Source organism: Arachis hypogaea, chromosome 16 (assembly GCF_003086295.3).
Source record: "Arachis hypogaea cultivar Tifrunner chromosome 16, arahy.Tifrunner.gnm2.J5K5, whole genome shotgun sequence".
Lineage (NCBI taxonomy): Eukaryota > Viridiplantae > Streptophyta > Magnoliopsida > Fabales > Fabaceae > Arachis > Arachis hypogaea.
The window spans coordinates 11153366-11166093 of NC_092051.1; the positions used below are offsets into that span (position 1 = coordinate 11153366).

The following is a 12728-nucleotide window of genomic DNA, read 5'->3' on the forward strand; positions in this document are numbered from 1 at the left end:
ATTTCAATAATTAAAGATAAAATTATACGAATTAAATAAGAAGAATATTTTAAAATTACTTACAAATATTCAAAAAAAAAACTCTATTCTTATTCTTGTATATAAAGACATCTTAATTTGTTAGAATTACTCATATATATATAAGTAAAAAATTATAATACCTTTACTAATATTTTATGAATTTAATTTTGATACACTATCAGTGTAAAGTAGTTTTACATGTACATCCAATTACATAACGGCACATGAGCAAAAATAACTACTGTTCACATTAACTGTCTAAATGATCATAAAAAAATGAATATGATTGTAAAACTTACCGCATCAAAATTAAACTCATCTTTACTAATAATTTATTATAAACGAGTAATCTTTAATTTTATACAATAAACTTAAAAGAATAATAATGTTACTTTTATTTTTTTATAGTGTCATTTTACACATAATATTTTTACATTATATATCTATATAAAATTAAAAAACAAAAATGATGTTTTTAAAATAAAAATTACAATATTCATTCCCAAATTAAAATGCAATCTCAGATTACTTTTCAATTAATACATAGAGGCATAAAATTAACTTTGTAATACAAAAGGCTTAAAAGTATAGTTTGTTTGGAGATAATTCTCAATTTAGTACTTAAATTTATATACAAGTCTTAATTTAGTCTCAAAAATTTTAATTATCTTTATTTAATTCTTAAAATCAAAATTGCATAATTGTACAGGTTTTAGTATGTTAGACTAACATAATAAAATTAAATTATAACTAATATTATTCTAAATTTTATTATTTAACTTGATTTAATTTAATTTATAAAAAGATTTAAATATGTAGTATTATTCGATAATTTTTAACATACAAATATTATAGATAAGAATAATGTTATACATTTAGATTTTTTATAAACTAACTCCAATCAGATTAAATAATAAAATTTAGAATAATATTAATCATAACTGAATTTTATTATATTAAACCAATTTAATTAGATTTAATTAAAAATAACTTAAATATATAATACTGTTTAAAATAATCCCAAAAACTAATATAAATTATTATGTTTATAAAATTTAAAAATTAAATAGAAATAATTAAAACTTTTGAAATTAAATGGAGAGTGCAAGTTCAGATACGAGTATTAATTCGTTTTAACTTTTAATTAATCGACGTCAAAATTAGCTACATGAAATTCAGCAGTATCCGAACATGGCCTAATTCTCTCTCATCGGACGCAGTCCTCTATCTCACTTTCTCTCTCTAGGATTCGGTTGAAACCCAAACCCTAACTTCGGCTCCCCAGCGGCAACCACAGGGGAGAAGCTCTGGGATTCAATCTTGTTGAATGTGTGTAGCTACACATTCACGGCGAAGGAAGCTCAATCTTCGACGATGGACTTCCCGAACGACGATTTCCTTGAGCTGCCGATTGGGAACTCCGCCGAGTCGTTGCAGAGGTTCTTGGCTTCGCAGAGAGACCTCTTCCACAGCCAGATCGATCAGTTTCAGGAAATCGTCGTCACGCAATGCAAACTCACCGGCGTCAATCCTCTCTCTCAAGAAATGGTGTGCTTTCTATGCTTCTGTTAACTATTTATCTGTTCCTTTATCGCTTTTCATTAATAATTTTATTGTAATTATTTGTGGATAAATTATGGCAGTGCAATGATATTAGCTGTTGATCAGCTAAGAGCTAAAACCTCTTAGTGCATTGTGATCGTGTTTCAATGTTTCTGCCTCTGAAATTCAATGCTCTTTAGTTAGATATATACTTCAGCTATAAATTTGATCTTGTGCTTTCCTAATATGATATTTTGACCTTTTTTTCTTCGTCGTGTTTTGTGCAGGCAGCTGGTGCTCTTTCAATAAAGATCGGTAAGTTTCTTGCATTCTCATAGTTGGATTTTAAGTTATATCTTTCCCATGTAGCTTGGTTATTGTTTCTTTCTCATACATGTTTGAGTTAATTCGAGTTAACCTTCAGCTAATCTTAGTGATTGTTTCAAACCTTTCCCCTGCCTGCTTGTTTCATGTCTAATGTTTCAAGCTAAATCCATTTTCAGGTAAAAGACCAAGGGATTTATTAAATCCGAAGGCCGTTAATTACATGCAATCTGTTTTTTCTATTAAGGATGCAATTAGCAAGAAAGAATCTCGAGAGATTAGTGCTTTATTTGGTGTCACAGTAACACAGGTGTTCATAGCACCTCCTGTTTCATATAATTGCTCTTTGTTTCTTTCTAATTTATTTTTATTTTTTATTACATATTCCATCATTCCTGCTGTGTATTAATTTTTACAAGTTTTTGCACTTTGGTTTTAGGTGCGTGACTTTTTCAATGGTCAACGGTCTAGAGTGAGGAGATTTGTTCTGTCGTCAAGGGAGAAAGCATTAAAATCTAATTCTTGTGAAGAACCTCATGATGAGCTAATAAACTCTGATCCTATGAGACCAATAAATCCAGCTCCCTTAAATTCTATCATGCCCAGCAATGCTGAAGGCGCATCTTGTTCAACGCAGGATGCAGCTTTGTCTGACCTAGATGACTTAGATAAGAAATTTGTTGATAATATTTTTAGTCTAATGGAGAAGGAGGAGTCATTTTCTGGGCAGGAGAAACTGATGGAGTGGATATTGACAATACAGAACTTTTCAGTGTTGTTGTGGTACATTACTAACTTTTCTAAAATGGTTTAGTAATGTTGGATTTTAATTATTTACATTTTCTTATATAGTGTCTGACTTTCTGTGCTGTATGCTTTTAGGTTTCTGACCAGAGGAGGTGTGATGATTTTAGCAACTTGGTTGAGTGTAGCAGCTGTTGAAGAGCAAACAAGTGTCCTCCTTCTTATCTTGAAGGTAAATTTGGATCCTGCGGTTAAGTGTTTGCTTTGTTTCAATTCACACATAACTAAATAATATCACTCTTTGGTTAACTGGTTTTCAGGTTCTTTGTCATTTGCCTTTACACAAAGCCCTTCCTACACACATATCAGCTATATTGCCGTGTGTTAATAGATTGCGGTTCTACAGGACATCAGGTGTACTTTTTGCTCTTCCTGTCTGAGTGCCCATCCGGCATTATGATTTTCCCTCAATGCTCTCACCTTTCTGAATGCCTTAGTTTGGCCTTATATTATCTGTAGATTGCATCTGAATGTGGTGGTTTGATAGCTTATTATGTAGTAGAACGATTTGGTACTGATAACTGCCTTACATATCTTGTTATAGACCTTCTAAATATTTTGCTCTAGTACATATAGTTGTTAATGGTGTTATTGATATTGAAGGCGGGGGATGAGTTGACAATTAAATCTAATTTTTCCCTTAAGGTAGCTCCCATCTCTTTCTTGACAACCAGTTAATTAAGAGATAAGATATGTTAGGTTTAGTATTTGAGCTACAGAATTCATTTTAAGGTTGATTAATATGAAAGTTAATAATATAAATGATCTCACACTTAGTGCCCGTAAATAACTTTAAATATAAATTTTGGAGGACTGCAGCTTTTTGTTTTCTTAGCCAATAGTTGTATTCACTTGATAAAGTTTGTGAATTATAATCTCACTGATTTGAGGATCAGATATATCAAACAGGGCAAGGGTTTTGTTATCGAAGTGGAGCAAATTATTAGCAAGGGACCAAGCAATGAAGAAACCCAATGGCTTTAAACTTTCTAATGATGGTCAAAAAGATAAAATGTTCTCTGAGAGGCAAGATTGCGTATTTTTTTCTTTTTCCATGCAGAATTTGTTGAACCTCCTTTCTCAACTGTATATTCTCATCCGTGCAGTATTGGTCAAATTATGGGCTCTGAATCATGGGATTCAAATATGAATGTCCATGTAAGTGTTTTCTCAGAGACGCATTTTGTCTGACTTTGGCTTTTCATTTTTTCTTAATAATTCATTCTTGTTTTCAGGAAGACATTCTTGCTCTCTCTAATGATCATTCAGATAATTTCAGGTGTGTATAGGTTGTAGCTGCTTGCTTTATTGCATTCAGTTATTTTTATTCCCATGAGTATTTGTGCCAATAATCCTGAGTCGAGTGTATGATTCTTTGGCCATATCTGTTTAATTAACATCACTTAGTACTCACCTTTGTTTCCCTATTTGTTCAGGAAACTGGAATCTTCCCAAGCTGTGAAATTGTTGCCATCCAGCTCAGATGATTCTAATAAGAAGCTTGCTCTTGGTGTATCTTCATCTCGTATCCATGGATCTTTATGTTTTCTTTTGGGTTGACTTATTCTTGTGACTTCTGTTTTTCCCTTTTGGATTGGGCAGAATGCTGACAGATTTCCATCCATAACCACAAGTGTTTTAGATCACACAAGAAATATAAGAATGAGGGGGGGAGGGCTTGAATGATGCCGTGAGTGATGATGGGTGGCTCATAAATTAAATTTGGTTAAACCTTCAGTGTGTGCCTTTTGATTTTCTTGAGTATGAATTTGTAACCCTAAAAGATTAGTAACATTAACTATGTCCTCAAATGATAATTTTTGGTCATCAAATGTCATTTTGAACTTGCAAAATATAAGTTTTTGACTATTTTTTATGACATAACATTATTATTAGAGGACAAACTGCCATACTTTTCAAAGATAAAATTAATGATTTAAAATCTCCGTATTCCAATGGAAGTTTAACAAAACTGCCAGTTGGTAATGCTTGTTGTTGGGTCATTCAAAATACAGACTTCTTCACTTTTCATATCCTTAACCCCTAACAGAATCAAATGGCCCTAGAGAGCGCAGAAAAGTGCAACTGGTGGAACAGCCAGGCCAAAAATCAGTGACCAGAAGCCCACAGGCGACAAGAGTAGCCCCTATAAATCAAGGTCGTCCTATGTCTGCTGATGATATACAGAAAGCGAAAATGCGTGCTTTATTCATGCAGAGTAAGTATGCAAAAAATGGGTCTTCCAAGGAAAATAAAAATGTGAAGATCGATGGTTTGCATAAGCATCAGACGAATCAGGCCAGTATTGCAGCTTGCTCTGCTAAAGTTCCTGTTCCACCCAGAATTGAAGATGATAAAAGGACCTCATTGCTTCCCTCTAGTAAGGCCACTAATAGGCTGGAAACATCTTATTCTAAACCTAGAATGGATGCAAATGAACCAGTGTGGGAGAAGTGCAAGCGGGTGCAAATCCCATGGAAGACACCAGCAGGTACATTTGCAACTTTTTTATTGGTTCCCTCAATTATATGCCTATAATATTTGGATAGAAAAATTGCTTAAACACTTGGACAGCTTGGGGGAAAAGAAAATATGGAACACAGTGGGAACAGACCACATTTCGGGGTTTCCTAATACTGAGTTTAAAAGAGGTTTGTCTTAGCTGAATCTCAGCTCATGTTCTTGGAGGGAGATTCAGATGTTTTTTCTAGGCTAACTCTTTACTGAACCTTCCCCTTTTCCTCCGCTTCCAGCCTTATATAAGTACACCAAGAATTATGGTCTAACCTCATTCTCTGTAACTAATATTGGTGTTTTGGGCAGTTGTATAAAGTATATACTCAAACAATTCTACTATGTTTTCAAGAGATTAACAAAGATTGCTTTTACAGATCTGTCTCTTGGATTTGAGGTTCGATTACTAACTCAGATTCTTATGAGGATTTCAGGATCCTTAATGATTGCCCAAACATCGGCCACTGGTTCAAATTAAACATTTTACCACACCTCTTCTGCACACTTGTGCTAAAGTGGTGACTGTCCTAAATCTGTAACGAAGATTGAGCATGATTTCTCGTTTGCTGATAATTGAATATTAAGAGTTATACTAAATTATAAATGCCAAAAAGGCCATCGCAGTGACAAAGGACCAGTTTAACAAATTTGCAATAGCCTTATGATCATTCTTCCAATACTCTTAACGCAATAACATTAATATCAAAAGTTGAAGTAAAAGAATATCATATGCATAAGAATTATATGTGCTCTATTCCTTTGCACCTTTGCCATGGCCACGTGGAAATCAAATTACATTTATATGAATTTGGTTTGGACTGCGATACAGTATTAATGCTATTATAACTTTTTTGCTGTATTGGGAAAATCAATGGGGAATTGCCATGCTTCACTTGAATGCTTCACCTGATTCTGATCTCTGTTGTATAGTAGTGACAGAAATAGTTGGATGTTCCTCAGCCGAACAAAAGATTTCTACAATTCTGAATTTCACAAAATATAACTCGGTTTTAACTGTCCAACATCCCTCCCCCTCTCAAAAAATTCACCATAGACCATAGTTATGCTTGAGAACACCACTTTAAAAAGTTAATTTTATTATTATATCCGCCCTCATGCATTCTATTTATCGATTTGATATTGATGAGTTAAATCAATCTGAAGCATTGGTTGTAGAATCCTTGAGCAAATAATTGGCCCCGTGGTATTTTGCGTCCCACTTGAAAACCTTACATTTTGGAAGTGGCGATTTTATTCTGTAATTTGTAATCATAATCACATATTTGGGTAGAGCATTGTTATTTATCAATGGTGTCAAGGAGTTTGTGATTTTAATCATAGCATCTTCTTTACATATTATTCTACAGAGCAGCCTAGGTTATGGAGTATGAATTGTGCAAGTTGTTACTGATATTTTTGCAAGGTTTTGAACTCTGGGTATGTTGTAAAATAAATATTCCCTGCCATAATTAAATGAAACGCAGTGCTAATGTAGTTTGAGACGTGATTGGCATATATGAGCTTATTTTTGTTGGCTGTAATATTTAAGGACTGTAAAATTTAAATACCAACTGCTTGTCAATCGGATGATGTCTATGATGCACTCTGGTGTATGGCTACACCTTTCGAAATGGCAACTTAGATAATAGTAGTGTATTTATAACCTAATATCCAATTCTGGATAACACATGAAGGAGTGCGGTGGTTTCATTTGAGTTTCTACTACTAAGTTAATTGTGAAAGTTCTGAATCTTGCATTTCATGAATGTAATCGTCAAATAAGATGGAAATCAGTTATTGACAATTGAATCTTTACCACCATTTTCTTTACAAGAATGTAGCCTTTGGTATTGGAATTTTCCTGTCTCTCATTTTTCGTTATTGTATGTAGATGCGGTGCTCATCATTCAATTGCAGCCCCAAAAGTTTAATTGGATGCTTCTTTAGAATCTACTCTACCATTAAATTTTGTGAAATAATCCTGGAGAAGTGGAATTGTCATAATCATTTTGTTTTTGCTGCCTGTTGTGTGGTTCATGTTTAACTTGTTTAACTCATTTAACCAATTGCTTTCTTCAACTATTCAGTCACATTTTCCTTGGTTTTCAAATCTTTCCTCTTTTTTTGGTCCGTTTCCCTTTTTGCAGAAGTGAAACTCAGAGATACATGGAGTGTTGGTGCTGGTGAAAATAGCAAAGAGGTTGATGTCCAGAAAAACAGAAACCGCAGGGAGAAGGAAACTATTTATCAGACTGTCCAAGAGATACCATCTAATCCCAAAGAGCCATGGGACCTCGAGATGGACTATGATGACACTTTGACACTGGAAATTCCCATTGAACAGCTGCCGGATGTTGATGGTGCAGAACTAGCATTTGCCCCTGATGAGGTTGCAACTCATGCTGTTCAAGGGGTAGCCACACCGTCTTCAACCAGTAATGTAGCTGATACTGCTCAACCTGACTTGGAACTGCTAGCAGTGTTACTTAAAAATCCAGACTTAGTATTTGCCTTAACTTCGGGACAAGGTGGTAGCATCCCAAGTGAGGAAACCGTGAAGGTACTTGACATGATCAAGAGAGGTGATATGAACTTGGGTACACATGATACAAATAATGGAAATGGCATTAGTGCAAAGCCCACAGAGATGGTGGAAGTTTCACTCCCCTCACCAACTCCTTCAAGTGATCCAAGAACGGTGCGTGACTTTGAGTTCATACTACAACTATTTGTCAAAGATGTTATCATGTTTGATATCTTCCATTGCAGTTCCATGCACACTCCACTTAGCCATCCCAGCTCGAAATGGGTTTTTCAATCGTGGCCCAAATTGAAGTTCCTAATTGAGTTATTTCTATTTCCTAGTTCTTCCCCATTTCCCCGAGGGAGTTATGGTCAAGTTGTTATGTTCCACGGTGTGCTTCGATGAATGTAAAAAGTGCCATACTAGCAAATAATAAATATAACCAATAGGTTTAGTCTCAGAATTTCGTATTGATAGGGTTCCCGTGGAATAGTTCTGCTTATATTTTTGGCCTTCGGGCTGTGATGTTCATAGGGAGGTGCTGAAAAAAAAAAAACTTTAACTGACCAAGAATGCATGAACGGCCGTTCACTATTTTATTGCAATTTCAACATGCAAACAATAGTTAAATCATTAATATAGTCATAAATGTCTAGTAAAATGAAAATTGGTTTTTCTGTATTACTGACGGCTTCCAATTTTAACAACTTTTCAGAGTGGATGGAGCACAATGCCACCAAAGAATCCTTTTTCACGGCAAAGCTTAGCACCAGCTAGAAGCTATCCTGCAGTGGCAACTACCAACTTAATATCTCAGGTTCCAGCAATCGGCACTACAGTAATAAGGCAGCAGCCAACAATGGCGCTTCCATCTTCAAATCCCTTCACTAGCACAGTAGTTTCTTCATATTCACTGCCTCAGGCAACTATTGTACCTGAGACAGAGATGCAACCACCCCTCTCTCTTTCCTCTCTGCATGTACAACAAACACCACTCTCAGATATAGGTTTAACCATGAAGAACAAAACAAGTACAAATCCGTCTTCAGTTAACTTACCCGGCGCACATTCACCTTTAGCGATGCGGGTCAACGGCACCAGTAATGTAAAACCAGTACCTAATATGAGTGTTGAAGACGGTTTGTCTAATTCATTTCCGCAATCCTTCAGGTTGGCCTCAACAACCCCTTCACTTTCAGCCACACAACAACAACAAAGACATGCACACTTGGCCTCTCAGCAAGCCCATTTCCCTGAGCCTTCATACCGCAACAGTGTACATTCCTATCCACCACCACAAATTGAAAAACCAGGTCAAGTTTCAGATTCTTGGAGAGTTAGGCAAGATGTGCCATCATCCAGTTACCATTCCAATAGAAATCAAAACTACTATGACAATGCATATGTTGGGGGTTCCATGCAGGCTGGTCCTTCTTGGGATAGAAACAATCATGCAACAAGGGAACAATATGAAACATGGAGCCCAGATAATAGTCCAACTAGAAATCCTAGGTATGTTCCTGGTAGGAGTTACCCAGAGTCCAGAGTGAATCAGCATGGAAGAAACCATAGGCCTGATTGGTCAAGGCAGCGTGGTTCTTCTGGACATTGGGACCCTGCTAGGCAGGGAAACAGAAAGTGGCATGACGAGAGACGATGATTACTCTGTTCACAAATGATATAGTTCGAAGGATTTTTACTCTATTTTTTACGTCACTCATTAATATTCCCGATGTACAGTAGAATTTGATTGTGTCATCCTGATGAAAAGGATTTTCCTTAGAGAGAGAGAGAGAGAGAGAGAGAGAGGCTCCCTAAAATCCTAAAACTGGCTTCGGTTGGAAGTGGATGTAGTGTAGGATAAGCGTAATGTTCAAGACTTCAAGTACTCGCGGATGTCAAGATTTTTTTTTCTACTTGTATGTCAATTTTTAATGATCTCAATCCGAATTCTGAATTTTCAAAAAAGAAAAAAGGAAAAAAGAAAGAATGGTTGTGTTTTTGGTTTTTCGCTTCCTCTCCCATGCCTTTTAAGGGCATTTCAGAATTTAGATTACATGTCAAAATAAAATTCCATTAAGAATTTTCTAGTTTTACATAATATGAAGTACGAGAAATATATCGAGCGGAACAAGGTAATAAAACTCATTTACTCAAACCTTGATTGGGTAAAAGAAAATTAAAAAGAAAAAAAAAATCATTGTGATGTCACTCTTGGGAGCTCCTGCCTTGGTCTACGAATTACGAAGCGCTTCATTTAAGAAGATCAATAATATTGTGTACTCGTGGCAAGGTGATGCACTGAAGACAAAGTACATCTATCAAGTAATAGTTAACAACTTAACATTGATCGAAGAGTTAGTTTTATGGTCAATAACAGCTCAGTAATAGTCTTGTGGCTTCTCTCCATTCATGTTTTTTCTATAATCAAGTGTTTTTATATACAAGGTTTAGCTAACATGGTTCTTAGAAAATAAGTTAAAATTATTATTAGTAAAAAATTTTAAATATTTTGTTTTAATAGATGCACAACAATTTTATTGGAATCAAGCTTTGCACAATTTTTTTATAATAAATTGATTGGTAATTTTAATATATACCCAAGAACCCATGATAACTAAACCTTTATATATAAACTGAGCCATATTAATCAGATCCTTTCTTCTTATTAACCCACTTTTTTAAGCAATAGGATCCGATAATCCAATGAGTTTCCCCCAATAAACCTTGACAATCTTTTTGTCTGAACATCAAGTGATGTATGCGTCTTATATTCATAGTTCTTTTTTTCTCTGTGCACCAGAAGTTAGTTTTGATAAATTCAAATGGCTTCCTACCATTCGATTTTGGTATCATTCTAAACATTTCATTCTCATCCAATCATTTCCTTCAGATGTTTGGAAGCCATATTGTTTGTTCTTATAAAACTGTAGCATGGGAGAGAATAGATTCCTGTGAATGACTGACTCCTCAACATTGATTCTTTTAAATTCCGCACTTTGTTTAAATTTAAAAAAAAAAAAAGACAAAAAGTTAGAGCAAGAAAATCAATTTCCAGTATGAATGACAATGTCAATGCTTCACAAAAGTAAAAAATTAAAAAAAAGCCAAGAAATTTTGAAGAAAAAGAAATGGTTTTCTTGAAGTAGGCATAGCCATTGATCAGATAATTGTAGTCTGATTGTTTATAGTCCACACTCGTAAATTCGGAAACAAGATATCATCACATCAATGGCTATCTCAATTTCAAAATCTGAACAAGTTAAAAATGAAAAGAAAACCAAAAACTGCTGCAACAATTCAAGAAACAAAAAGCAGACATAACAACCATAAATCTGAAGTGGTAAAAAGGCTCAGAAGGATCCATTGGTAATTTCTAATCACAAGGGACGATTTTCCATTCCCTCATAAAATAGGTAGTTTTCAACATCATCGCCTTCACGAAAACTTTAAAAAAATATTAAAAAAAAAAAAACGAACGGCACAGAAAAATTGATTGAACAAGAAGAAGCCATTTAAAAGTTTGAAGACACAAACTCATTGACGAACACGAGGGAAGTTGCGAGAAGTAGCTAGCACAGTCGAATGAAGAGAATTGGATATTCAATTCTGCCGTATAAATAGAAGCCATGTAACATTTTAATTAGGGTTAGGGTTTTGTATATAAAGACGGAACTACCCTTCCGCTCTCGTGCAGATGGCCCGTTAAGATACAGATCTGGGCTTTACTTTCAGAGTTCAGAACATGATTTGGGCCTAGCTTCAGCAACTTCACAATTCGTATGCTTTATAAACAAAATGAAAAAAATTACTTGATATCTTTATTTGTGTTCGTATAAAAAACTATAATTTTCACTATTATTGTTGTTCAATTTTATAATATTATAGTGTTAAACTCCTGTGATGCACAGCCTTACATTTTATTTTGACATGGTAAATTAAAAATAATATTTTATAATTATAAATTTTTTAAATTTAATATAACATTATGATCGTCATTATAAGATAATCGTATTGAATATATTATTTTATTTTTATTCAAAATAAAATACAAATAAAATAGTTTGAAGTCTATAATATTCTTAAATTATAAGAAAAGAGATCTGAAAAAATAAGAACATATATAACTGTAATAGTAGCATATCAATTTTATATTAAACTTTATATCATAAGACTAATGAAAATTTGTCGACAACCTAGTATTTTATTAACCTCGTTAGAAAAGCAATTGGCATATGATGTTGTACTTTATATTACATATTTTATTTCAAGTCTGAAATTATAGTTAATAGATTAGCTATATCTATGACAAATATTTGTACAAAAGTGTAAATCATAACATGTTATTAAATGAAAATACTACTTTTCTTACCTAAATATTATTAACTTCTTTAAACACGATATTTGTTGTTGATGACTTTGGATTGTTGTCTTCATCTAAAATTAGAACGTTTAAGCCATTGCGACTCTTAACTCTTGACAAAGTAATGTAAAGTTGTCAATGGATGAACACTAATTTTGTCAAGTAAAGTCCTACATAATGATCTACCACATAGTAAAATACCTTAGTTTTTTACTATTTTTCTCTTCATATATAGTATTCCGTCAGCCAATAATGTCAAAGTTGCATTCCAAATACGATTTGATTTGCTAACACTATTAGATATCAATAGTATCACAAGCAATTTTTTCAATTGATGACCATACCTCGTTAATAGCTGCAACGAATTTTTTATCGTCACATAGTAGTTCCATAAAATAGAAAGCATCTTGAAAGTTAGGATATGTAATTCCATTAACTGTCCTAATAGACTCATATGTTGTGCAACATTTTTGAATAGTTAACGAAATTCTCATACAGTAGGTATCACATGTAACCAGTGAAACATAGTTTAACCTCCTGGTAGAATAATATCTCTTGCGTGAATAGCATTTTTTTTATTCTCTATCATAAACAAATTGATTTGAAAACTCAGCATACATTAAAGTTTGACTTACT

At 33.9% G+C, this 12728-nt stretch overlaps 1 protein-coding gene and 2 non-coding genes across 4 annotated transcripts; 1 reads left to right on the top strand and 2 right to left on the bottom strand.

Annotated features, from left to right (window-relative positions):
* The first annotated feature begins 1171 nt into the window (after positions 1-1171).
* Positions 1172-9737, top strand: LOC112756374 (homeobox protein LUMINIDEPENDENS). 2 transcript variants are annotated; one of them, XM_025804952.3, is made up of 13 exons: positions 1172-1569; positions 1851-1878; positions 2067-2197; positions 2327-2670; positions 2770-2863; positions 2952-3045; positions 3588-3717; positions 3798-3849; positions 3927-3970; positions 4128-4216; positions 4742-5182; positions 7353-7903; positions 8445-9737. In XM_025804952.3, exons 1-13 carry the CDS (start codon positions 1396-1398, stop codon positions 9387-9389), a joined length of 3117 nt encoding a protein of 1038 aa, XP_025660737.1. In that variant the 5' UTR covers positions 1172-1395; the 3' UTR covers positions 9390-9737. The 2 variants fall into 2 exon arrangements, with proteins under 2 accessions (XP_025660737.1, XP_025660738.1); XM_025804953.3 differs by lacking the exon at positions 2067-2197.
* Positions 9738-10885: 1148 nt separating this feature from the next.
* LOC112762051 (small nucleolar RNA Z155) lies at positions 10886-10963 on the bottom strand. Its single transcript, XR_003182410.1, has one exon. It is a non-coding gene; the product is annotated as a small nucleolar RNA Z155 (small nucleolar RNA).
* A 111-nt stretch (positions 10964-11074) lies between these two features.
* On the bottom strand, positions 11075-11171 carry LOC112762045 (small nucleolar RNA R41). Its single transcript, XR_003182405.1, has one exon. It is a non-coding gene; the product is annotated as a small nucleolar RNA R41 (small nucleolar RNA).
* Positions 11172-12728: the final 1557 nt, after the last annotated feature.